Consider the following 26,212-nt stretch of genomic DNA (forward strand, 5'->3'; position numbering starts at 1 on the left):
GCACAAGAATCTACAACCAATGGCTCTTTGGCTCCTTTGCAATGGCTCCTTGTAACAATATCAATATCAATATCAATCATAAAACAATATCATTGAAATAAAGAATTTTAATTCTTCTTACAGCGGGCATTGTTGATTAAATACACTGACACTAAACAAAATCACGATTTAAGATATTGTTGCACTAAATCTCCATCCCGTCTGTCAGTAAAGCCTGCCACTGCTCTACTTCACCTCCTACAACATCGACAGCCCACCAACTTTCCATGCACCTGTGGCTAACCTCAAGTTTTACAGCCCTGGGAAGAGAACTACATCTACAAAAAGACTCATCTGGAAGAAAATACAGATTTTAATTCTGTGTTGGTGGAGTCATTTAACTGACAACATGTTGCTTAAGTTGATAAGGGAAGACATTATCAATATATGTTATCAAATTTTAAGTATTCTTTTAAATATAGTAATATTTTTGCAAATATATTAAATTTCAATTTTCGTAAAACCTTTTTGCAAATTTTTGAAATTTAAAAATTGTTTGAAAAATGTGCAAAATATTTAAATTCTTTTTTTTTTTTTTTAATTTTTGCAAATTTGCGAAATTTTAAAAAACTGAATTTCAACATGTAAAAAGTATTTTTTTAAACATTTTTTTGAAATTTAAAAATCTTTTAGAATTATTTTTGCAAATTGATTTCATAAGTTTCACAAATGCACAATTTCATAAAATTAAAAATAAAATATTCTTTAGATGATTCTTCACTAGATTTTAACCTGGTATAATTTTATACACTTTCTTTGTCTTTATTGTGAAGATAAAGTAGATTTTGTTGCCCCTGAATGACTTTGATCTAGCTGAAAAAAATTATCTTCTATTAAAAATAAAGGTTGCAGACCCTGGTGTAGCATCGTGGCCTTGATGGCCTTTGTTTTCCCTTCTGGATGCCGCTCTGCAGATGATCTGTTTTAGTTTCATTTGAATCTACACTTTTGTTATCTCTTTTTTTAAATCCGTGTTCTGCTTTGAATGTTAATCAGATTTTCTCACTCTGGATGTGTAAGCAAACGTTTGTGAAAGAAGTGAAACAAAGAGCAGCTTGAAAAAGTAATGCCTGAATAAAACTCCTCTTTCATCCATTCATTCATGCCTTTGAAAAGCCCTCACAGTTAGTGTTACTGGAGCAAAAGCTTTAAATCACTCTGTTAGTAAATTATTTTACATGTAGTAGTTGTCACTCCTTAAATATCCTGCACCTGTTGAGGTGTTTTGGCTCAGTGATTGCCTTGGTTGAACCTTGAGCACATGGTTTTTTTTCCCTACCTGCCAGAATGAGATCATACAACTGAAGGAAACTCCACACTGTGACATGCCTGACCTTGATGGATGGGTTTGAGTACACAAGTGAATCATTCCCTGAGACATCACGGAGTGAAGGCCACTCTGAGACAACATGTCATGGTATACATGAGAATGTTGGCGCTTCACCCATACCAGCTGAGAATGAGAGATCAGGAAACAAACACGTGTTGAAGCAACAGGCAGACGGGATGGCACCGTGAATTTACTGATGATGATCTAATGCTGTTACCTTTGGATGCACAGGAAGAGTGTTGTTGTTCCTCTAGCTGGAGCCTGCTGCATGTGCTTCCTGTTTGTGTCATCAAAAATGCAGATATAAAACACACCCAGTGCATTTAGCTGGCTCACCCCACCGACACGCCCATGAGTCTTTTTCAAAAACTGAAGAGTCTTATTTCTAGAAAACACCAATTTGAAGTTGTTGTTTTTTCATTGTTATACATATCATAAAAGTTTTTCTTTGAGTGATCAGAAAGGTCCTACCAGACCTGACAGTGATAAAGTCATGGACCTAAAAAGAAGCTGCTCTGAAACCACTGAATCATTCAGTAAACCGCTCAGCACCCTGTGTCCATGAAACCTCATCAGGATTGTCACTCACGCACTCCTGATGAGTGTGTGAGTGAAAAGTTTCAGTCTGTTTGTTTCAGAAAGTGAGTTCTCTTAACAAAGAGTGTAAAGGCTGATTGTTCATCAAGGTGTTTTAGAATTGTAGCATCTGCATCGTCCTTCAGTGACTCCAGAGAGCAACACTATGAGCACAATCACTAATGACTCGATCTGAGAGTGATAATGAGCGGCTTCATCATCGTGGCTCTTCTGAGGGGATTTTATATTTTAACATTAAACAGATTACTGACCAGGGATGGAGCAGTTCACAAAATCCACAGTTCTGATCTTATCAGGGTTTTATGTTCATGGTTTTCGGTTAGGTTTGGTGTACACTGTCGTTGAGTTTAAAAGCCCAGAATACCACATTTCCCAATCATCCACCGTTAAAGGCTCATTTGTACACCCTTTACGCAGTAGTAGTAGTAGTAGTAAGATTTATTCAGTTTTTATTAGTGCTGGGCAAGTTAACACGTTAATTTCGCGTTAACCCGTCAATCTACTAACGCCGTTAAATATTTTATCGCACATTAGTGCATGTTGCTCACATGCTTTTATTTTGTAAATGTCTGTCGCTGACCGGAAGTGGAATTGGCGAAAAACACGATGAGTAACCAAAACAAGCATGGAGAAGAGGGGCATTTCGGCTATATTTTTTCATCCATCGCCAGTGTTATCATAAAGTCAGCTCGTCTACCGTCTTCAGACTACGACTTCGAGTTTGACGGTTATCCTTCCCGGTTTGAGCCTAAGTACACGGACGAGGAGCTCCATGAAAGAAGGATGCAGAGGGAGAGAGACGAAGAGCTGGCTCGAGAACAACAAACAGGAGCACGTCCACGACTCAATGCAAACTGGTGGTGCGCTTGTGGACAGTGTTCGCCTATGGCAACAGAAGAGGAGTGTGTTTGTGATAACGGTGAATAGCGATGGATGAAAAAATATAGCCAAAATGGGCGACTTTGCAGAGATTATGTCCCGCGCTGAAGCTCCCTTGCCGTGGCCCCCGCTAAGTGCGGCTAAAATCGGCTGGACCTAAATAACTTTTGAAGGACTCCGAGCTGCACGATGTTTGAGTGAGTATATGAGCATGCACACACCTATAAATAAGGTCCAGGTGTCAAAAAAACAGAGTTGCCTTTTAAAAGCGCTCGCCGCTTAGTGTATCAGTCCGCGCGCACGGCGTGCCAGATATAAACAAACGCAGACAGTCTGCCAGGACGAAGAGACACGATGAGAACTAGAGCCTTATTTAGCGGTGTTTTTGTGTGAAAGCAACGCACTGAAAATTCTCTAAATAAAGTGTGAATGCAGACCGATATCAGAGTTTTACGGTGGAAGTCCGTTTATTTGTGTCTTTGGTCAAGTAAAATATGGCCCCGGGTGTTTGGTGCGAGCGCTCTGGGCTTCTGCTGCACAAAAACAGTGCTGTAGGGGTAATTTCTGCCCTAAACCTTGTGATAGGACCCAACTTGTTCCATCCCGGAGTATGACTTTAATGCCCTGACAGTGGCAATAAGCTTTAATTTTGTATTTACATTTTGTAAATTTGATTTGCACTAAATATGTGATTTAACTATTACTGTATAACAAGTACTGATTTAGTGTTTGCATGACAGATGTTATGGCACTTTCACAATGCGATTAATTATGATTAATCAGGGAAATCATGCGATTAATTATGATTAAAAGTTTTAATCGTTGCCCAGCCCTAGTTTTTATACATGATACATTATTTTCACAAGAAAGACATTTTAAACAAACCAAATATTTTTGAGAAAAAAAACAAAAAAAGGGCAACCAAGTTCTTGTATTAAGTATTGACTGAATAGGCAGAGGCAGGATGCTTATCTAGGCCTAGCTTACGTTTTTAACAAAATTAAGCTACCAAATACAGATATTACAGAAAATCAACATTATCAACATCATCACATTATCAACACTTGTATTTTTCAAAAATAACTTTACAAACCATTTTTCTGAAACTATAAAGTAAATTACAAATTTTAAGGTTATATTTGCATCTGTCCAAAGTTTTACCCCAACGACTGAAACACATCTCCTTTCTATACCTTTCTTGGCTTATTGAACAGAAAACTTGCAAACACCTCTTAAATCATATAAGATCTCTTGAACAGCACCTGGAAGTGAGTTTAGTTTTGCGATAAACATTATTAGCATTATTTTGTAATAAAACAAGTCAGAAAATTCTTAATATGTGAATTGAAAAATAAAGGGTCAGTGAGAGCATAATAATCTGTCTTATCAATAATGTGTAAAGCTCTTTTTTGTAAAACAACAATTGAGTTTATATTTGTTTTATACGTGGATCCCCACAGTTCTACACAGTAAGACATGCTGGGAACAAAAAGTAAATAATAGATTATTTTGGAGCCTTGTAATTTAAAGGATATCTGGATTTTGACAAAAGTGCCACTGACTTTGAGATTTTACCTTTGATATAATCTATGTGCTGTTTCCATCTACCAATCATAATCCCAAGAAATTTTGTTTGGAACTCCCTCAACATCAACATTACTTATCCTAATTGCAATACCCTCATATGTATCATATTGAGATCCAACAACCATGAATTTAGTTTTTTTTTTAATATTAGGAGTAGGGATGGGTACCTTTCACATTTGAAACGATACGGTACCAATGCCCGGTACTTGGCAATCGGTACCGGTACTCAACGGTACTTTTTTGTGTTTATGTGGTTTAAACTATCAGTTGGTTTGAAAATAAAATGTCATTTTTTTTTCAATTTAACATATTATTTATAAACCTTATTATGCTACGTTCATGTCCAGCATGGAAAATGACCTACTCTTCCACTCCCTCACAGTCAAAAGGATGCATTTAGGTACCTAAACATGGTACCTTTTGATTTTACATGAATCGGTCCCCGATACTTTTGACAGAATTCGGTCTGTACCTTTAAAAGTACCTAATTCGGTGCCCATCTCTAATTAGGAGATAATTTATTACCATCAAACCAAGTTTTGAGATGTACAACTAGAGATGTTCCATACCACTTATTTTTTCAGACCAATGCCAGTACGAGTACTCTCTCTTCAGTACTCACCAATACTGAGTGATGATACCACTGGTACTTTTGATACATAAAATTATAATAAACTGTGACAGATCACTTTGAACAAAGACAGCACAGTCATTCTCTCTCAGAGTTTCAATTTTTTTTTAATAAATTAATAAAAATTCAAAACAAAACTAACAACTGTCAGGGCTTAAGTGTCATATAAAGTAAACTGAAGAGCAAAATGAAAGTTTAACTGTTAACTCTCCCTGATTCATTCATGTTTGAACAGAACCTGGCGCGGTATTGCCGTGGTGTTAAACCGCAGGAAGTAGCGGCAACCACTGGCGAGGGGATCTTGGTCAACAGACAATTTTTTTGCCTTGAGTATCAGCTGCTGGTATCAGCAATTTTCCAGAGTGCTGATACCTTGAAAAAAGGCTGGTATCAGCACACCACCCAATGTTGATACCAGTACCCGTCCGTCCCTACGTACAACAATGTATCTGTCTTTTTCTAACAATGTTATGGTCACTGCTCTCATACTTCCATACATCCTTTACGTTGGCATTGCTGTTGTTAACCAATACATCCACCAGGGGGAGCAGCCCAGAGCCAAAAGTTTATGACAACAAACTCAAAAACAAACATGGCGACTATCGAGGAAGTGTTGCTAATGTACCTCTTGCATGAAAGACAAAAATGGAGGCAGTGCTGTTAGAGGCAGAGGTTGGTGAGGCTGTTACATCCCAAAAGTTCCACCACTGATATTTCTTCTCCGTGTCCGTAGAGTTTCATAACAGCAACACTGTCCCCACAGTTACCAGTGATAGTGCTCCATTGGGCCTGTATTTGTAAGCTTTATGGAAACATGCAGAAATATAGACAAAATGAACGCAGAGCACGAATAGATGGCTCCACCTGTATCTGGATCTGTATTTAACGCATAATTGGGCCTTAATAATGTGGGAGAGACAGAAAGCAGGTAAAACAAACACCCTAAACATGTAGAACTATAGCTATATAGCTCTTAAAGAGAATCAATGAAGACTTGAAAAGCTGGATCTCTAACCTTTAGTGGGATACAGTTGAACAGTTTTTGTGTTGGGCTCCTGATGTAAACATTTTCCTGTGACACCGTCAACAAGAAGAACTCATTTTGAGGTGTCAGAATAATTCCTGGTATCTCTACAACGTGTGTTAGTGCTCTCCTCACAGTGACAGAAATCTGTCAGCTGACGCATCAGATTATTGGTCCATCAACAGAGCGCAGCAGCAGTCTTTATGTTCACACCACTCTAACACCAAGCCCTCTGTCTGCCTGTCTGTCTGCCTGTCTTCCAGCTGTGTGTGCTGATAATTGACAGAACCGACCGTCATGGGGAAGCAGAACAGTAAGCTCCGTCCTGAGGTGATGCAGGACCTCCTGGAGAGCACCGACTTCACCGAGCACGAGATCCAGGAGTGGTACAAGGGCTTCCTGAGGGACTGCCCCAGCGGCAACCTGTCCATGGAGGAGTTTAAGAAGATCTACGGGAACTTCTTCCCTTACGGAGACGCTTCCAAGTTCGCAGAGCACGTCTTTCGCACATTCGATGCTAACGGAGATGGGACAATAGACTTCCGGGAGTTCATCATCGCGCTCAGCGTGACGTCACGTGGAAAGCTGGAGCAGAAGCTGAAGTGGGCCTTCAGTATGTATGACCTGGACGGGAATGGGTACATCAGTAAAGCTGAGATGCTGGAGATCGTACAGGTGAGTGTGCATGAAAGCAAACAAATGAGATCGAACAGTGTGTGGCTTCAGCTCTTTCTGTGACAACGAGACTGTTCAGAACAGTCGTGTATCAATCCATGAGCTGGGAGTTTAAGTTGACGTTCATCTGAAAGCTGTTTGCAAACTGACATATGATAATGAAAAAAGGAGAAGAAGAAAGAAAAAAGGGAACAGTTTTTATGAGCACATGAAGAAGAGCGCAGAGGTTTAAGCCATGAGATATTGAGAGTGATTGGAAGTGTTCCTTTCCCAGGTGGAAAAACCATCTAGACTTTATGAGCCTCTCTCCCTTAATGTGGCTTTTAGTCCAGTTTAAGAGGAAAGATTTTTATCAGCTGTGCCCAAGTCAAAAACAGAGATAGTCTAACACATCACATAATACTGAATCTGTACTGGAACAGTCAAATATCTTACACTGTTACATTTATGTATTAGTTGAGAGCACTCCTTAATTTAAAGTTGCAGAGTCAGTCTGTAAATATAAAAAAAGACATTTACACCAAAAGCCTGACTGTGTCGGAAGCTCTGCAAGCTGACTTGTTTTTTATTGAGGAAGTGAAAGTTATTCAAATGTGTGAACGTTGGGGTTGAATGATCACATTTCCATTCTGTGGGAAATGCTGATCAATTATATTCTGGTTGAAGTGAAGATTTCTGTGTTTACAACTCAACTTTAACGCTGAATGGAGTCTTAATTAACTAAAAAAAGATGTATTCAGGAGGAGCAATAGCAGCATGTTGACCAAATTTATATTAGCATACTGCATTTCACCAATGTTTGCTTCTTTTTACTTCCTTCAAATCTGTGGTGTGGACAGCGACAGATGAGTTTTGGTATGATGTCCAAATCAAAACTCAGCTTTAGACTTGTTAAAACAACATGTTAGATGTTAGTTTAAATGAGTAGTTGACAGTATTATATTTTTATATGACATTTCTACCATTTTTACCAATTAAAGAATTAGTCCCATTAAATTATCAAATGGTGTAACCAAAAAAGCATGACAAGTATTAAATAATTCACCTTCCTACAGGTTATGTTAGTCTACAGATGAAACACACTATTTGTTGTGAAATATCAACTCAAAGTGTATCTAATATATTTCATTTCTAAACTTGGTAATATGGTTTTTGTTGTGTTAAGCAAGTCAGAATGCTGTAGACATCAATGTTTTCGCCCTCTATTCTTTATTAAGTTGGTTAAAAAATAAATTTTATTTTTTAGGGGCTGATCGATATTTATATGCAAATGGGGTTGGTCCAAAACAGGGGGGGTTCCCAAACTTTTTTTGGAGCAGTGGGGGGGGCATAAGGTTTTTATTTTGGCTTTTGGGGGGGGGGGGGTCATGCAACTTTAATTTGTTAAGTTTTGTATGCTCTTTTGTTTGTTTTCCATTCGTATTTTACTCAGAGGTTTTGGTTTTTACTCCCCTATATAAAGTTACCCTGCGTGGTCCACAATGGTATTTCCCCAAAGACTGTATTTCCCACTTGTGCACACGTCACTTTCATAGCAGCACGTTTATCCTCACGTCACCAGGCTTGAAAATCTTAATCCCGTCCCAACAATACCCCGGTCCTATTTAAATAACGATCAGCCCCTTACAGTGTCATATACTTTCAAAATCATATCCATAGTAATTTTTTTTCCACAGTATCGGGGTTTATGAAATATGGGTTACACCTTTTAACATTTATTACTTACACCAATGGACCATGTCTTTCATCCAATAGAAAGGATGAGTGGAGTTAACCTATGGAGTTAGCTGCATCTCCACTCTCAACTGGTTTCAACCTTATAGTGCACCATGCTGCTTTACCCTCTCTAATGTTCTATAGTCCCTGTTTTAGAAATAAACTTAATTTCTTTTTTATCAGTCTTTACATCCTGAAGCTGTTTTACAGTTAACCGTGCTTAAACATTTCAGGTTTTGAAGCCAAAAGTCCCTTGTCACAGGCGCCACCATTGGCAGCAGTTGTGCAGCTAGAGTCTGCGCAGTAGAGACTGTGAGGGATTCTGGGAGAATCTGAGGGGAGCCCAGTGACAAAAATAATGATCATATCTTTCTTTCAAGAGTCTTATCATTTCTTGACTGTACCTCCGAATATATTTCACAATCCCTGAAAAAAGCACACAAGAACGGCAGCTGTCAATCATCGTTAAATGTGACATAAAACCTTGTTTTTAACCTCTCATAACTAACGAAAAGGAAACTTCGTTTAAACCATATGCAATGACTGGAGAGCTGGATTGTTTTTTACCTATACTGCAGCCAGCCACCAGGGGGAGCATTTTTGTGGCGACCTCACCTCAAGCCTAGCAAGATGACGCCCATTTTGTTACAGTCTATGGTCACAACCAAAAGAAAGTGACACCTAGTGGCAGCACATGGACATGATGTTGTATCAAAACAAGTCCAGTTCAGATGAAAGGTGCTGCTAGAGAAGACTCTGCTAACAGAGACCTCTGACTGAACTTTATTTCACACACCGACAGAACTCAGAGTCATTCAGAGGGACACCAGACCAAACCAATCCAATTAGCAAACTAGTCTTTAGCGCACTTGCTCCAACATGCACAAGTTTTGTAGAGGAAAGGCTAAGTAGTGATGATAAAAGTGAACTAAGAACTTTTTCTCTGGGGAAGGAGCCTTTTAAAATTGTTGTGACATTAATGAACAGATAAGAACAGGGATAATCATGACTTGTGATTATTTCTCTGGCTAAAATCGTAACAGCCAAACCTCCAGCATCCCTACGAGAGAGCTGAGGTAATGAAACCAAGGTTGCCAAAGGCGGTCTATAGTAGCATATATGAATCCATAATGCTTCCATGTGCCCACGCATCCTCCCTTCAGGGTTCATTTAGCCTCCCTCTCTCAAGGCTGCAGCAGCCTAGCCGGCCTCTACTTTGATCATCCTGGCTACATATACGTCCTCTGCTCACTTCCATCAAAAGGTGGTGTTGCACACAAGGACAAAAAGAAAAGAAAGCATGACTCAGACACTCAGGTCTGGGTGTCTGCAGGGCTCATCAGTGAGCAAGAAGACAAGAGCCTTTCAGAGCTCTGCCTTTGTGGAGGAATGTGGATTTATAAGTGCTGAGTTGATCTGTCCTCACTGCAAGGAGCATTTCCTGGCTGGTTTGTTAAGGTGGATCTTTTGCACTACACAAATGAAACAAACAGTCATTAGCGCCAACTTAGTAAGAGCTAAACCATGAAAATGTAGAAGCTGCGTTTGATTTGTTAGATCAGATAGTATCATACATCAAAGCTGAAGTGCAGCTTTAGAAAGAGCCCAGGGCCACCTCAATTTATCCGTTTGCCTCACACACACACTATTCATCCCTTTTCATATCCATCTCCATGTATTCAGCCGTTTGACTCCACCAGTTCAAAGCCAAACGCCTCTGCACAGAGAAAGCCAGCGGAGGAGAAAAGTTTTCAGGTAGCTGTAACTTCTGCCAAAGTTGAGCTGCTGCATATAAAAAAATATGACATAAAGTTTTCATCAGTCTGCATCAGATGATAGACCCAGTGAAAGCATACATAACACTTTACCCTCACACCTGCTGGCCTGTTCTCACCTGGCCAGCATCAGAAATGAAAATGTCTCCAGGTCTCCTTGTTTCTTGTTCACACTTTCCTCCGTTTGCTGCGGTGACTTGGAGCTGAAGCTCACTCCAGCACGTTGATGCTCTCTCCTGCAGAGTGTGTGTAAGCGCTGATGATGCTCATAATTACCTCTGCTGTGGGAATAATTGAATGAGAAAGATTAAATCTAGTCTGGCCCATTTTCTTTGTATAATGTGGAAATCTCCTCAGATAATTGGAAAAAAATGGGAGGAAATATAGAACAGTCTCGTCTGCCCATCATTTGCTGATATCTGACCTCTGTCTACCTCATCATCACAATGGGGCGCTATCAGCCCTGCTAACAGGCTCATAGTGAAGTCCTTTGTCCTGATAGGCTGGACAGACAGCGTTCATCCTGGTCATTTAGAATAATTCACCTCTTAGGGCTGCTCAGGAAGATAGAGTCTCCATAGGAAACCCATGAATGTAAATGAGGTCTGGCCCCTACAGCAAGCATACATGGGTAATTTTAAACATAGACTAGGCTGCTATCCTGCTTTTCACCAATAGGCATGGCCGTGACTCTGATATATTTATAATGAGAGATCGTTAAAGATTGCAGATGTTTTGAAGCATCTTTGAAGGTGTGTATGGGAGTACTGTATTTTCCGCACTATAAGGCGCTTTGGAGTATAGGGCGCACCTTCGATGAATGGCCTATTTGAAAACTGTTTTCATAAATAGGGCGCACCGCATTATAAGGCGCATAGAGTAGAAGCTATAGCCACACGGAGCTGCACATTTTCCTATCCAACTATTTTCTGTGCTGTTTTCAAAAAAAGTACGCTGTAAAGACGAAGCCGTTTCTGTCGTCCACAAAAGCCGTTTCCAGAGATCAGTTCAAATGCCAGACCTTTGGGGGGCGCTATATTGCTCTAACAATAAACAAAAGAAGAAGCCTGGGCCAGCCTGTGAGCTAATGTTAGCACTTAGCAGAATTCCTCTTTACAGGTTCTACTGCTTACCGCTGTTACTCCGGCGACGCCCCCTAACTATGGTACCCATGATTGATCAATATTGATCCATATATAAGGCGCATCGGATTATAAGGCACACTGTCGGCTTTTGACAAAACTGTAGGCTTTTAGGTGCGCCTTGTAGTGCGGAAAATACGGTAAAGAAAATTACTTGTGTCCAACAGGTGCTATTCCTATCACCCGGATGCATGTGTATGTGAGTCCAGAGTGGGACTGTAATCACGTGTGTTAAATTAGGAACAGGTCACTGCATTTCCATGGAAATGAGCTCATAGATTTGTTGGTAGGCAGACTTTGAAATCGTGTGTGAAATTTGAAGCAGATTGGACCTTATACTTCCTTGTTCATGGTGAGACATCAGAGTTTGACACAGTGTCATTGACACATCCTTTAACTACAGAACATAACCTTATCAGTGATGCTTTATGAAGGCCTGGAAGACATTTCTAAGCACAACTGAAAATATTGTGCTAAGAAAATGTGAAGTAATGAATCACAGGGTAAAACATATGGCTTCCTGGTCACAAGTGTTTTATTTATTTGTTGACAAAGAGATGCTGAGTGCCAGCTCTGATCACTGATCACTCTGATAGGCATTTCAGGTAAAAATATTTTTTAGAAGTCTCTTTACCTTTAAGTCCAAGTTAAACAGGTTGGGGTAGACCCCAGTGTATCTGCAAAATGTGACAGAAGTAAAACATTTAGTAAGACATTTTTCAGTTCGACAGTGTCATGTTTAAAAAAACGTTATCTACTGATTATCTTGTTATTTTGTGCTTCTCTGACTACTTTTCAACCCTTCAGCAACCCTGCAACAAGTCTCAAAGCTCAGCCTAGTTACAGTAAAAAAGAGAAATTCTGACAGAGTAGAAATGAGTAACTGTGCTCTCCTTTAAAGTCTGGACGAATGATGTGGTTTATCACTTAAACTTAGAAGAGATCTGATACACTCTGTCCATTCCATGACCCAGGTTCCCAAAGATCTGGGGACACAAGAAGATACAGAAATCTGTAATTCTCCAACAACTTGCACTAATTCTGTCTTGTGTCATTTAGAATGTTATCATGGAAGTATTTTACTGTTGAATGTTTTTATTAAAACGTCTTTTAAGGAAGGGCACATTTATTTGTAAAGCATAAAACTAAAACCCAGCATCACCGTGTTTAGCCCCAGCTCTGGGCACCAGTTGAAGACCCCTCCTGAAGTTCTCAGAGTCCAAGTTGGTTCATATGACTCTAACATGTCAGAAATGTGCTTTTGCTCTAAACCACAAGCAGAGCTGTTTTAAATTTAATTCTCTGAGCCACAGGAAGCAGGTGCAGAAACCTGAGCGCTAGACTAATATGGTCGCATTTCCTGGTTCTGGTCAGGACTGGAGCAGCAGTGTTCTGGATGTTCTGCAGCTGTCTTTCAGCTGATTTTGAGAGCCCAGTGATCAGACTGTTATAGGAGTCTAACCTGCTGGAGACAAACCTTTGGATTAGCCTTTCTAAGTCAGGTTTAAAGACTACTCCTTTGATTCTGGTGATGTTATTAGATGGTTAAAAGCTGCTGATGTTATTGATTTAATGTGGCTGTTAAAGTTAAGGTCTGAGTCTAATACTACCCCAAGATTTTTGACCTTTCAGATGCTCTTTGACCACTACCTGGCAGTAATATTAGATTACAAAAGGATGCTTGTAAAAACAATAAAAAACATACATTTACATTTTAAAATTGAGATTAAAGTCACATAAACTAATGTGTTTTTTATTATTAAGCAATGATTTTAATATTTAAAACATGACTCACTCTGACTGCAGTTGTTTGTTAAAGGATAAGCTGAACAGAGGAGGGATGATGAGAAAAAACATAATGAACACCAACACATCAGTCAGTGAACTCCCTCTGAGTGTCTGCTTCAAGGCCTTCTGTCCTCAGTGATAAACAGTCGGTGGATGCTGATCATAAACAGGAGTGATGTTCGGTGTGTTGGTCGTCACATCCTCCTCGTTGTCTCACTGCTTACAGATGGATCAGGACTTACTGGTCCATATTAGTCATGCTGTCTTTTATCAACACCATATTGTCAAGGCTCTCACTCCAGCAGTATGATATCAATCCCACAGGCCTCGTCAGAACATTAACTGAACAGGAGGGTTTGGAGATTTTACCATTTCTTTTAGAGCACACACAGCAGAGAAACAGATAAAGACACTTTTATCGAGAACGTTGCTTCAGAAAACTTATTTTCAAAGTCGTAATACAACAGTTATTATAGCTGTCATGGTTTTTTTAAATGTGTGTTCTGCTCTCTATTGGTTGTTCCCTCTGCAGCAGCTAAAATCTTAGTTTATGACATACTTGTTGCAAGAAAAATGTCCTGTTAGCTCTATTATGAGCCACATTCACCAGACAAGTCCATAAAAATGTTTTATTTCAAGAAATTAAAAGACAAAATTAATGCCTGAACTGCTTGTAAAGAGGAGGAAAAATTAGCCACTGAGGTAAGGTAAGTACACACACGCACAGTTTTTTACACAGCACAAGCTGTTCAGGCATCGTTTTAGTCTTTTAATATCTTGTCATTTTCTATTTTTCAGGTGAATGAGACTTACTTTTGTTGGACAAACATTTGCTTTGATTTCAGTTTTTGCACTCACTCAGACAAACAGTGAACATTCAGTAACAGGTGCTATGACAGGTGTCACAGTATGAGACATGTCACAGGATGCTGTTGATGATTTTTGGAGACAGAAAGATCACAGATCATCTTTCAGTCACCAAAAGTCTCTAAAGTCCACATTGGAGGGAAATATGAGTCATTTTATTGTTGAGAAGCTCAATAAAAAGCTTCAGTTACAGACTAAGTTTACAGCTCCCAGAGCAAACCTGATAAACAGCATCTGATCACCAAAGAACAAAAACAAGAACAAAACAGGCCAATGAACTCCCAACAAACAAAGAGACATGAAGAACAACACAGCTAGGAGCCAACGTTAGGCTAACTTTAGCTTACGCCAGAGATATTAAAGATAACATTTCATCTGTTGCCTCAAATATGATGTCAGTTTACCTTAAAAAAGGTGGAGACACTCTTGTTAACATTTATTCACAGAGAGTTGATGTTGTGCTCTAGTGCACAACTTCATCCAAAGAAGACACTTTTCTCTGTTCAGATGTGTCTTAGGAAAGGGTTAAAAATACACCTCATCACCCAGCCACTCAGGATACTTTGTGTCAGTGTTGCATGTACCCCATGAACACCTTTGTAACATTTTTAAACCCAAAATTTCATAAAAAGTCGATTTAAAACTGACCTTCTGAAATGCGTTTAAATGGACGTATGAGCAGAGAATATCAGAGTGTATGGGAATGGCTGTGCTCACTGTAATTGGCTCACTGTGTTTGAGGGCGGGACTTAGTCATAAGTCAATTACTTTATACATGGTTTATAAACCATTATCACCAAACAACAGTTACAACTTTATAATGACCATCCAAATAATTTTCATAATTGCTCTTTACATTATTTATGAAAGGTTTTAAATTATTTGGTCATCATTAACAAACATTTTATAAAGTGTATGAAAAGTTATAATGTGAGCATCAATAAACTTTCACATTACATCAGTTAAAGCATCAAAGATTATTAGTAAATAATTGTTATTGTTTGTTAACAGCTTTAAACCCTTTATAGATGATGGTTATATTAAAGTGTTACTGTTGCTAATTCAGGGATTAAACAGTATTTTCTGGGTTGCTCTTAATGAGACTAAATGCTAACACTCAGTATCTTCTGTTGGCTTCATGTTCTCTCAGGGATTGGAAGGATGGATTTATGGGACTGAAATGAGGTCTGATAATTACTACGACTGCCTCGTGTGCTCGAGTTATAGTGAATCACAGCTAAACCGCCCCATCACTGTGGAACTGAAGTCATAACCAGAACCTATTCAAAGCCCTCAGAGCACTCATCGTAATCACAATCAGCCTCATCTGTTCACACATCAGCTTCCACCTTTCCCCCTCAAACACACCTCCTCATTAGAAACAGAATGGGTGGTGATTTCACCATTGACCATTTAACTTCCCACAAAGCAGCACAGAGCAGAGGGAACACAACACCATCAGCCCTGGACACCTGACTTAACTGTAATCAAAGAATAGTGAAGCACTGCAAGAGATAAGAGTTTATTAGCTCTGAGTCAAAGGTTCATTCTGTAAACATCAGGTTTACTGATTGTATGCACTGTTTAATATCATCTCACAGCTATTTGACCAAATATATGTATTCAGATATCAAGCTAACATTGGACGTAGTATCACAGTTATTGGAAATAGAGCACAGGAATAGTTTGACGGTTTAAGAGGATAGTTCAGAAAGCTCCTTTCAGGCATTTAAATCAAAATTAGAGGTGTCCAGAATTTTTACTTAGTAAAAGAACTACCAAAGGCCAGCATCTCTCACTGACACCACACCTGCCAACATTTGCATTTGACACATTATTTTAACCCATCCCAAAAATACAAGCTTGTCGAGATGGCAGATGCTTCAAGAAGAGAAGGAAATTTACCTAGATGCTGCAATTATTTCCATAACAAGGGGCTGATCCCCTGTTGGTAAGTGCCATGACCTGGCTCAAAAGTCATAACAAAAAGGAGACCACACCTAGGCTAACAGTTAACAGAGAGATTTGTTAATAAACCAGGTTAACCTGAGCCAATATAATTCCTTAAACTAGAATGAATTAAGTAAAGAATATCAGTTTAATCATTGTTATGTGTAAAGTGATGGCTGTATGCCTGTGTGTGTGCGTGTGTGGAGAGGCATTAAAAAAGCACCAACCAAACTAAACCAAACTAGGTGAGTGAAGGGAGAGATGGGAGTCAAACGTAGAATAGAATAGAATAGAATAGAATAGAATAGAATAGAATAGAACTTTATTGTCATTGTGACAAGTACAATGAAATTGAAGTCACAGCAGCAATCAAGAAAACAAAAGTAAGAAAGTGTATAGAAAGTGCAAAAAGGTCCATAAGAAATAGATGACGACAGCCCATCCACCACTCTCCAGTTCAGCCAGTCTCCACCTCCACAGGGTCCAGGACTGAGCCTCCCCAGCAGTCTGTTCAGTCTCTGTCTCCTGGATCCTGTCTGCTCACAGCAGGTGAAGCTTTTCCAACATGGCGTTGGTGTCTGGTGTTAGCTCTGTTAGCCATGTCTGTGAATAGCATGATGCTACTCTGTACTCTGGTATTCCGTCTGTTGCTAGATTAATACAGCTAGCTTGTCCATCGTATTGAAGATAGATCTTATGTTCCCAACAACGATGGATGGAAGGACAGGTCCATGTCGTCCCTTCTTAGCTCACCTGAGAACCAGCACGTCGTCCTCACCTCCTTCTACTCACCTTGTGGGGAAACATCAGGCCTTACACCAGTTAGCATTGACATGCTACAGGCTGCTAACAGCTGATTTCATATGTAAACAATGCAGCCATGGTTACATGTAGGATCTCCAGACAAACACAGGAGAAAAGTAGTAAAATTATCACTGAAGCCACAAAAAGTTTGGTGTCCATGACCAACAAATGAACCATGCAAAATAATGATCCACTCCAAATACAAAGATGATGAAAAAGAGACAAAAAAATTACAAGAAACAAAGAAGAGAGAGCTGCTGCAACAGGCAGCCATAGCCAACAGGGCGGCGCCAAGCAGCATGCTTTATTGTTAACAAAACTGAAGGTGTTGAGTTGCTCAAGTCACAGAGGCAAGTTCAAAAATTGCCTAAGTCAAATTTTCTCATGTTACACAATTGACAGACATTGCCAATAATTATGTCAGACATTATTAGTATGTCAGTAGTGATTTTTTGTCATTGAAGATGCACTAATACAACTATTCTGGTTTCAATACCAATACCTGGGCTTTGAGTATCAACAGATACCAATCTGATACCAGTGTTGAATAATAACCTGCATGCCTTACTGTGGGATAAGACTGGTAATGTTTGGGGTAAAAAACAAAAAAACGAGTACATGGAATTACTGAAGTTAATATCTTTTTAAAATATGAAATATTTGAATGTTTACAGCATTTTGGTAAAAACAAAAAAAAGCTTCAGAATGAACAGAAATTGCTATTTATTTGTAAACTGTTATACCCTGTAGACTGTAGACTGGTAACTGGTAATCCAGCAAAAAACAAAGAAAGTGCATCAGAGGTAACATTTCAAATCAAGTAGCCAAGAACGCCAGTAAAAAAAAAAAAATAAGAAAAGGCATAGAGCTGGTTGCCTGGATCGGCACCATGGATCAGCCTTTTCCTGCCTGATCCAGCTTTGAGGGGCTGGATCTGATCAATACCCATTACCAAGATCAGGATCATCCCTAGATGTCATAACCTTGTTAAGTTAAAAGAATATTTAAATCATATTAAATATTCAAGATATGGATCAGTTTTTTGTGCTTTCTAAAAAACTTGAAAAAAAAATCTCGGGTGTGAACCGTTTCTTTTCGTGGTTGGTATAAAACTCAGACATCCTTGTTCCATCATCACAAACTGATGAATTTAAACCTCACCTTTTCTCTACTAAAAATCAGTAAACTGTTTTAAAGACTTATTTGACCTGCAATCAACATTTTTAGCCCAGAGTATTGTTATTAGCACTATTTCATGAGTTTAATCTCACACCAAACATGGTTTAAAACATCTCCTCTGTATCACACAGTCATTGCTGAAGTTGTAGGATTAGTGAAAGTTTGAGTTTAATGGAGTTCAAACTGCCCTGACTGCTGGATCAGATGGTGTATTCATATGAAGAGTGCTCAGAGATGTTGATTTGACTTCACTGTGTCTCTTTTTAGGCCATCTATAAGATGGTGTCGTCTGTGATGAAGATGCCTGAGGACGAGTCGACACCTGAGAAGAGGACGGAGAAGATCTTCAGGCAGATGGACACCAACAGGGACGGTAGGATTGTTTTATCTACTCTAATTTACGCTGGGTTTGTGTCACATCATAGCAGGTTGATTTAAAGGAAACTGGCTCCAAACCTCGGGGTCATTTAGTCAGTCATGAACGGCTGCAGCGTGTGTTCCTGCCAAGTCTAATTCTGCCTCATGACCTGAGCTGACACACAGAATCATCTGCCTCTCCACAAACCACTGAACCCTGATGGGCTGCTTTGTTGAATGAGGTTTTCAGTGAAAAGAAACACAAACGCTTGTCGCAGCCACCTGGCTCGCCAGCAGCTTTTGTCACTGTCCTCTACAAAGGGACTCTCGAAACCCTCCAGAACTGAAGCAGCAGTTTACTGACTGCAGAGATCACACCTGACCTGAGATAGTCATCACACACACGCACACTGAGGAGGATGATCCTGAGGCACAAACACTTCTGAGCGGGTCCTGGGCAGAGGACGCAGAGAGGAGGAAGAGGAGCAGAGCAGTGAACAGAGAGGAAGAGGACAAAGGAGCAGACCTGAGATGTGTCATGGTGATCCTGAAGAGTGAGCATCAATGGCAGTGTGTTCAGTTCCTCTGATATCAGTGTGAACAGGAGCCTGCTCCACATCGCCATCTGTTGGTACAAAGTCACTCACTAGTTCAAGTCTGAAGGCTCAGACTGACTGTGAAGCTCGTGTTTGGTTACATTTCAGGACAAATTCATGCAAAACACGTTTTAACTTTAAACAGTGCCTGACTTAAACTGTAACATGTTATAAAACCAAGTCAAAGTTTATTTATAGAGCATATTTTAAAAAGGCCCACGGTGCTGTCAAGGCTGCAAACAGGAGAAAAAAAGCTAATGGTTAAAAAGTTCACATCGAAAACACAATAACAAATAAATATAGCGACAGTAAAAAAGAGCAAACAAAAGGAATTAAAGGCCAGCACAAAGAAATGTGTTCCGAGCAGATATTTAAGACTCTCCAAGGGCTGTGTGAAACTTTGAGCCATGATTGCCCCTCCCGTCTGACTCTGGACACGTCACGTTTCAATGACAGTGGTCCTACGCGTGTCGTCATGTAGCCTGCTGTCTTCCCCTGAAACGATGAGCCGCACTGCGCATGCGCGGAGGGGCAAGCGTAAACAAAGTCTTCGTCAGTTCAGAGGTCATTACAGCCACACAGCGCTGTCTGGAGTGACACACACTGCAGCAGAGGACTAACCCGGAACAGACCATGATGGAATATTGGTGAAAAACACGGGTTATCCTTTAAGGGAGCCAGAGTCTAAAGGAAGAGTGACCCCAGGCTCACACTGAATCCGCTGCAGGTCCGGTGCGGCTTCTGCATGTAATCCGTATCATTAAAATCACTGTTGTAGGCTCACATTAGCCCCGCGCAGTGCGAGTCCGCTTGCAGGAGCCGTACGGCACTACGGAAAGAATCTGCAAGAAGTCTATCTTTTCTGGATGCCGGAGAGGGTCTGCGTCAAGCTGAATGAAATATGACGGGCTATACAGGAAGTGAATTGCCGGGTGGCATAAAGATCCGATTTTTTTTTAAGTCAAACCAGTGTCTAAACAAATGTAACTTGACTCTTCTTTGACAGCACAGTCGCGCTAGTAGTAAATGTAAACATTACATCACACCCGGTGACACGAGGTCGCAAAAGTGAGCAGCACAGCATCTCCTCACTCATTTTGACAATAATGGACAACAAGAGACTCATCCTTGAAGTGGAAAGTCATCCCATTTGATATGACACATACCATACTTATTATAAGGATAATACAAGAAAAAAAAGAAATGTTATTAAAAACAATAAACATTCGAGGAATAAAGGTCTTGCGCAAGTCCAGACAAGAACATGAACCCACGAGAGCTTCTGCTCTCACGAGTGCCCTTTCCGTACCCGGCACCGGAGCCAGCCGCAGTCTCCATCTGGAGCTGATGTGAGTGGCAGCCTGCGGAAAATCCGCACGGTATCTGGACTGCAACCGTTCCAGAGCCAGTGGGAGCTCAGTGTGAGGAGGCTCAGAATCCAAGCTGCTTAAAGCTCAGAGTCAAGTTTCCAGTTGGTGATGGTTTTGGGGGGCCATGCCATCTGCTGCTCTTGGTTCACTGGTTTCCCCTGAAGTCCAGAGTCAACGCAGACCTTTACCAGGACTTTGTGGCGCACATCAGGCTTCCTGATGCTGATGATCTGTATGGACGTTCTGATTTTATTTGCCAGCAAGATTTGGCTCCTGCTCCACAGCACCAAAATTACCAAAACCTGTTTAACTGACCATGATGTTACTGCACTTCATTGGCCAGAAAACTCACCTCAAACCCGGAGGGAATCTACCAGACTGCATTTCCGTGTTGTTGCTGTGTTTTTCATTCATGTGTGGAAGTTTTTTAAGAACTTAAGAGGATTGATTACTGGATTCCACAAACTTTAAGACACAATCATAAAAATCTACACAAAAAAAGCCTACCATGTTAATTCTGTGTGTAGTGAATGTGTCACCTCTTGATTCTCACCTTTTGAAATTGAATTTGGAAAAAATAAATAAATAAATAGATTTGTTTTAAAACATTGAATTTATTTCGGATGAATCCTCTTCTGATTGGAGCTGGTGTCGTGTGTCTTTCAGGTAAGCTGTCCTTGGAGGAGTTCATCAAAGGAGCGAAGAGCGACCCCTCCATCGTCCGCCTGTTGCAGTGTGACCCCAGCAGCGCCGGACAGTTCTAGACCTGAGGCATCAACACAATCTGTAAGACCCAAATCCAGCTTTCTCTCCTGCTGTACGACTAGCTTCTAAAGCTTTCTGTGAACAGGAATGTGTTGTAAGCTCGGTGAGAATCTGAAGGCGTCCTGACGGTGTTAGTTTGAGAAAGAGCTGTTGGCAGGAAGGCGGAGGATCAGCCCCAGGGATGACGGAGGTTCTCCTACGAGCAGCCGAAGCCTCCTGTGTGATGGTTTTCACTGGAGGGGGAAGTTATTCAGAGACTGTGAGCACCGTGCAGGATGTGGGCTGGGTCATACACCGTGTCACCAGCTCTGTGACTGAGTGTGTTTCATGGACGGGCATTAGAAACTCAGTGGGAGGTGGTCTGTTATTTTGGGGGAGCTGTGAAGAAGCTTCTTACGATTCAAACCTACATGTGTAGGATTTTCTCTGAGCGTCTTTCTGTGGAGGCTCCTCTTGTACACATTCCAAGTCTCCTCTGACAAAACTGAGTCTTTTAAAAAGTTTCAACCCGAGCATCTGTGTGGACTCCTCATGAGTGTTTCCAAAGATTTACTCAACAACAGTTTGATACTTCGGCCCAAACTGAGCTGTGCTGGGTTTGAAAAGAACAGAGGATGCTGCCTCCTCTGTTTTTTTATTTCACTCAACGTGAAAACTGTCTGCCTTAGCAGGTAGCACCAGCAGGTGAGGCACTTTTGTCATTTGCCAGTGAGTTACAACAGTGACGTAATCACTCTTGTAAAAATAAAAAGTTGCTCACAGACAGCTGAGAATTTACAATTGTGATTTTTCTCAAACACTGTGACACAGCATGGGTTTCTGTGTTAACTAATATTCTACTCAGTGCATTTTTCTCCATAATCAAATATAATGAATACATTTACTACACGTTATTTTTAACAAATAAGATCAATACCAATCTTATATTTGCGATGAACTGATGCTGTGTTAGAGAATTACAAGGTTCAGTGAATGCATCGCCTGCGATTAACAGTTCAGCGGCTAACGTCTGTGTTGTTGCTTTTTCTGCTCAGAGTTGTGGGACGCTCTCGTTAGACAGTTATACAGAGATAAATCTTATTCTTAGACAGGATGTGATGTCGTTTCATGTCGTCAGTAATCATTAATCATGTAATCAGCCATTCCTTCCGTTTGAACCGCAATGCATGATTATTCATTGGAAATGATATAAAAAGATGTGGTTGTTACAACCGTGGTCCTCAAAGTGAATGTTTCCAAGCGACTGACAGGAGGGAGTGTGAGTTTATTGAGAAACATAACGAGGGCATGTACAATACCAAAGCTGTCATCAGAATTACATTTGAACACAGATCTTGTTGTTAAGATCGAATTTCGAGAGAGAGCTGAATTAAGAACTGAATTTTTGCGAAATCTTCTGTTGTTGAGTTATGAAACTTGAATTTTTGGATCCCAATTTTTAATAGATGAATTCAGGATAAATAATTTCAGATACATGCTTTTCACTGTAAAATAATTCAAAGCCATGCATTTTGTGGTGTTTTTTTCAGTATTTAATGTTTAGTGGCTGTTAAAATTCAAATAATTATGTCTCTTATTTGCTTCCATAGTCTTAGTCTTGTCCACACATAGCCGGGTATTTTCAAAAACCAATTTCCCCTCTCATTTGTTTTTAAAAATACTTTTGTCCACATGTAATCGGGCAAATTGGCTGATAAGTACAGCTTGCAGAATGCCTAATCCAAATTTTGCAGTATTTGTCAGATGTGAAACCTATGAAGGTATTTTGGGTGCAAAATCTTTGATCACCTGTAACATTGAATTTGTTGTTGTGTACATTGAATCTGTATGTGTATCAGTAAGTCCGATTCCCCACACTCTATGAGTTGAGTACTTGTCAAATAATTTCTTGTATGTGTCTATTTTTTCTTCTCACTAGTACAACACAAAAATACACATTCACAAAATCATAATTCCAGGTGAACAAATCACATTTACAGATGCAGAAATTCTTTTCTACATGTCACATATTTCAACACTGATGCGCTAACATTTTGCACCTATTGTTGCAGCACACTAGATGCAAAACATACTTGTTCACCTGTATCCTATGAGTGAAGGTGGGGTAAGAACTTGAATATGTGCAAATCTGAACGTGAACTTGTCCACTAAGTGTGTGAAATAATTTACCACGAAAATAGCTGAGATATTTGGTGCCAAAACAGAATGAAACTATCGATTGAATAGAAACCTCTGATTGGCTGGGTGGTTTTTCTCTGACTGGCCAAAAAGTCTGCAAATCTCAGAGCAGGACAGATCGTTTTGTAGTTTTGGACCAAATATCTCAGCAGAAGTGGAAGTACAATGAAATATGTGACTTGTAGAAAAGGATTAGTGCACCTGTAAATATGATTTTGTGAATGTGTATTTTTGTGTTGTGTTTGTGGGAAGAAAAAAAATGACAAATAAGAATTTATTTTACAAGTACACAACTCATAGAGTGTGGGAAATAAGATTTACTGATACACATACAAATTCTATGTACACAACAACAAATTCAATGTTACAGGTGATCAAAGATTTTGCACCCAAAATACCTTCATAGAAACCTGTGTCAGCCAATCAGAATGAGCCCCCATCATTCAGCTGTGATGTTTGGGAACTAAAAGCTCAATTTCCAGTGTAAACATGAAAACATGAAACCAATGTTCAGAAAAAAATATAATCTGTGACATGCAGCTGTGGCTTGGTGTGGTGACAGCTTAAAGGTATAAAAATACAAGCAGTTTCCCAAATACCAGTCACATGTGGACATGACCTCAGAGACAGAAATGTGATGTCCTCATATGAGCACCAGGGGCTCAGGAATTAAAACAAACAACAGTCAACAACATAAAAACCAACACCTGTTTACACCATCTGACTGCTCACCTCCATGTTTCTCTTCACAGAGTGTCTGTGGGTGACTCTCAAAGCCCTTAACTCTCCACCACGGAGCAGACTGATGAAGAATGACACGCTGATGATGATGAAGACGACAGGTTTTACATATGCACTGAGGACTTCAAAGACGAGCAAACAGAGCCACATATCCCCACCCCCACCCCACCCCTTCCACCCTTGAGCTATTTATCCCAACCCTCTGAGTTCAACAAAGACTGAACCTGAACCTGAAGCTTCCAGACCCCCACCCCTCTCCTCCCTCTCTAGTAGTTAAAAACCTGCAGACTGTAGTTGATGACGAGCCCTCAGTCCTCCTTTAGTCAGAGTAGAAAGATCACAGTAGGTTGTAAATACAGCGTAAACTGGAGTCTCTGTATCTGTGTCTTTGTGTGGCTCTCTGTGCCAATCTGAGGCTCCAGCTGACCCTCTGTCCTTCGTATGTGTATCATAGACAGAGTCTGTGCATGAGGCAACAAGAAGAGGAGAGAGGAATATGACGGTATGAAATAACAGCTCCCACTGTGGGTGGATTTATTCAATCTGCAGAGGACTTGTCAACTCCGATCGAGTACTGCTTTTAGTTTCCTTTTATTTCTACTGTGAGAATGTGTACATGTGTTTCTGTATTTTGCAAACTTGATAGACTTTGTTTCATATTTTGTGCTGGAACAAAAAAATGACATGAGAGTGTAATATGCTACGATGCAAACGTGCCCCAAAACCAGTAGTTTGTTTTAGTGAAATCTCTCTGACTCGATGAAGGATGAGACCTTTAATGTGTCCCAGTGGTGTCACGTTTTAAAGTTTCCCAGGAGAGGAGTGGATTACTGCTCTGTGGTTATTCTGTAAAGTCCATGTAGATAAACTAAAGTGCACAGTCCAGAAGTGTTCGTTTCTGAAGAAATGTTTATCCAAGCTGTTGCAGAATGTTAAGCATGCAGGCCCTCTCCAACGCGAGCAGACACACTTCTTCAGACTTCCCTTTTAGATGTTTTTTTTGAAATGCTGCATGTTGAACCAGTTGTGAACAGTGGGCTGCAGAGACGAACAAACTAAATAACATGTATGCATGTGACTTAGCGCATGTGTGTGTTTTCTGTGTATTTTTATAGATATAGTCACAAAGCCAGCGCCGTGCCTGCTTCTCTGTGTTTTTTTTTGTTCCCCATCAGTAGTGCTACCAGTCGTCAGTGTTACTGCAGCGTACAGACTGCCCAAGCTGACACATCAGAGAGTTCAGGAGGAGCAGAATGCACAATAATCTGTAAATGAAAACACACTGCTTTAAGCTGCAGCTATGAGCTTCTTATCAATGTCAGATTGATTTGTTTTACCACTTTTATCAGCTCTTCAGTTCAGACGCTGAGCGCAGTCTGATTCAAAAAGAATGAAACGGTTTACAGTGAAACAAAAGCAAGTAGCATTCTTATAACACACACACACATCAGTAGATGAGCATCCATCAAACTTAAAAAAAGGAGGATTTGATCCCACCTTTCCTCCTTTCTGGATTTTGACCTTCTCAGTGAAACAGCAGGAGCGCTGTGAGCCTCACCTGAATGTACCTGAGCCCTCCGCAGGGTCCAACCAAGCTGTTTCACTCTCTGCTTTGTTCTCCAACTGAAGAGTGTTTTATAAAATAACTGCTGTTTATTATTTGTTTTTAAGATTAAAAAAAGAAAAGATGCAGAAAAACAAACCCAGAACAACTACTGCAGTGATACTGTCACAACGTGTTGCTTTTACTGTATTTTAAATGACTTTGTCTGGTTGTTTTTTTTTATAAAGCTCCTTCAGGTGTAACATTTCTAGCATCTTGCGGTTAAGTGCCAACTTAAACAAAAACAGTATTGTATAAATTTATACTGTACAATTGTTATCTGTTGAACAAAATGTTTGTATTGTTGCATTTTGTAGGATTTGTATGGTATCTTGTATTTAGTGACTGCAGTTTTGGAACAAAGAACCTTGTTTTTTTTTTGTTTTTTGTTTTTTTTGTTTTTGTTTTTTTTGGTCAACTTTAAAAGGCAAGAATTAAATTTACAGTTTAATGTGTGCAAACATGAATGTGGTGTCTGCTTCATGGGACATGTTGTGTTTACCAGTGACAATCTTTTATACATAGAGTGAGGAAGATACCAGTTTGATACAGGACAGATTTAGTAAGTTTCCCCTCTTACAAAGAATGGAGAAGTTTGTCATTTTTATGCTAGGTTCAA

The 26,212-nt window shown here is 40.0% G+C and overlaps 1 protein-coding gene across 3 annotated transcripts in view; it reads left to right on the top strand.

Annotated features, from left to right (window-relative positions):
* LOC141800906 (neurocalcin-delta A) overlaps positions 1-25,977 on the top strand; it is an 87,056-nt gene extending 61,079 nt beyond the window's left edge. For 2 of the 3 annotated variants that reach the window (XM_074683761.1, XM_074683762.1), the window contains 4 exons: positions 6,351-6,762; positions 18,251-18,356; positions 20,973-21,092; positions 24,002-25,977. In XM_074683761.1, the coding sequence (XP_074539862.1) occupies positions 6,385-6,762; positions 18,251-18,356; positions 20,973-21,070 (582 nt within the window). In that variant the 5' untranslated portion in view covers positions 6,351-6,384 and the 3' untranslated portion in view covers positions 21,071-21,092; positions 24,002-25,977. The remainder of the gene's footprint in view (positions 1-6,350; positions 6,763-18,250; positions 18,357-20,972; positions 21,093-24,001) is intronic. The other variant, XM_074683760.1, reaches the window with a different exon arrangement.
* The last annotated feature ends 235 nt before the right edge of the window (positions 25,978-26,212 follow it).

Source organism: Halichoeres trimaculatus, unplaced genomic scaffold, assembly GCF_033239565.1.
Source record: "Halichoeres trimaculatus isolate MK-OKI-2021-1 unplaced genomic scaffold, fHalTri1.1 fHalTri1_scaffold_12, whole genome shotgun sequence".
In the NCBI taxonomy this organism is placed as follows: domain Eukaryota; kingdom Metazoa; phylum Chordata; class Actinopteri; order Labriformes; family Labridae; genus Halichoeres; species Halichoeres trimaculatus.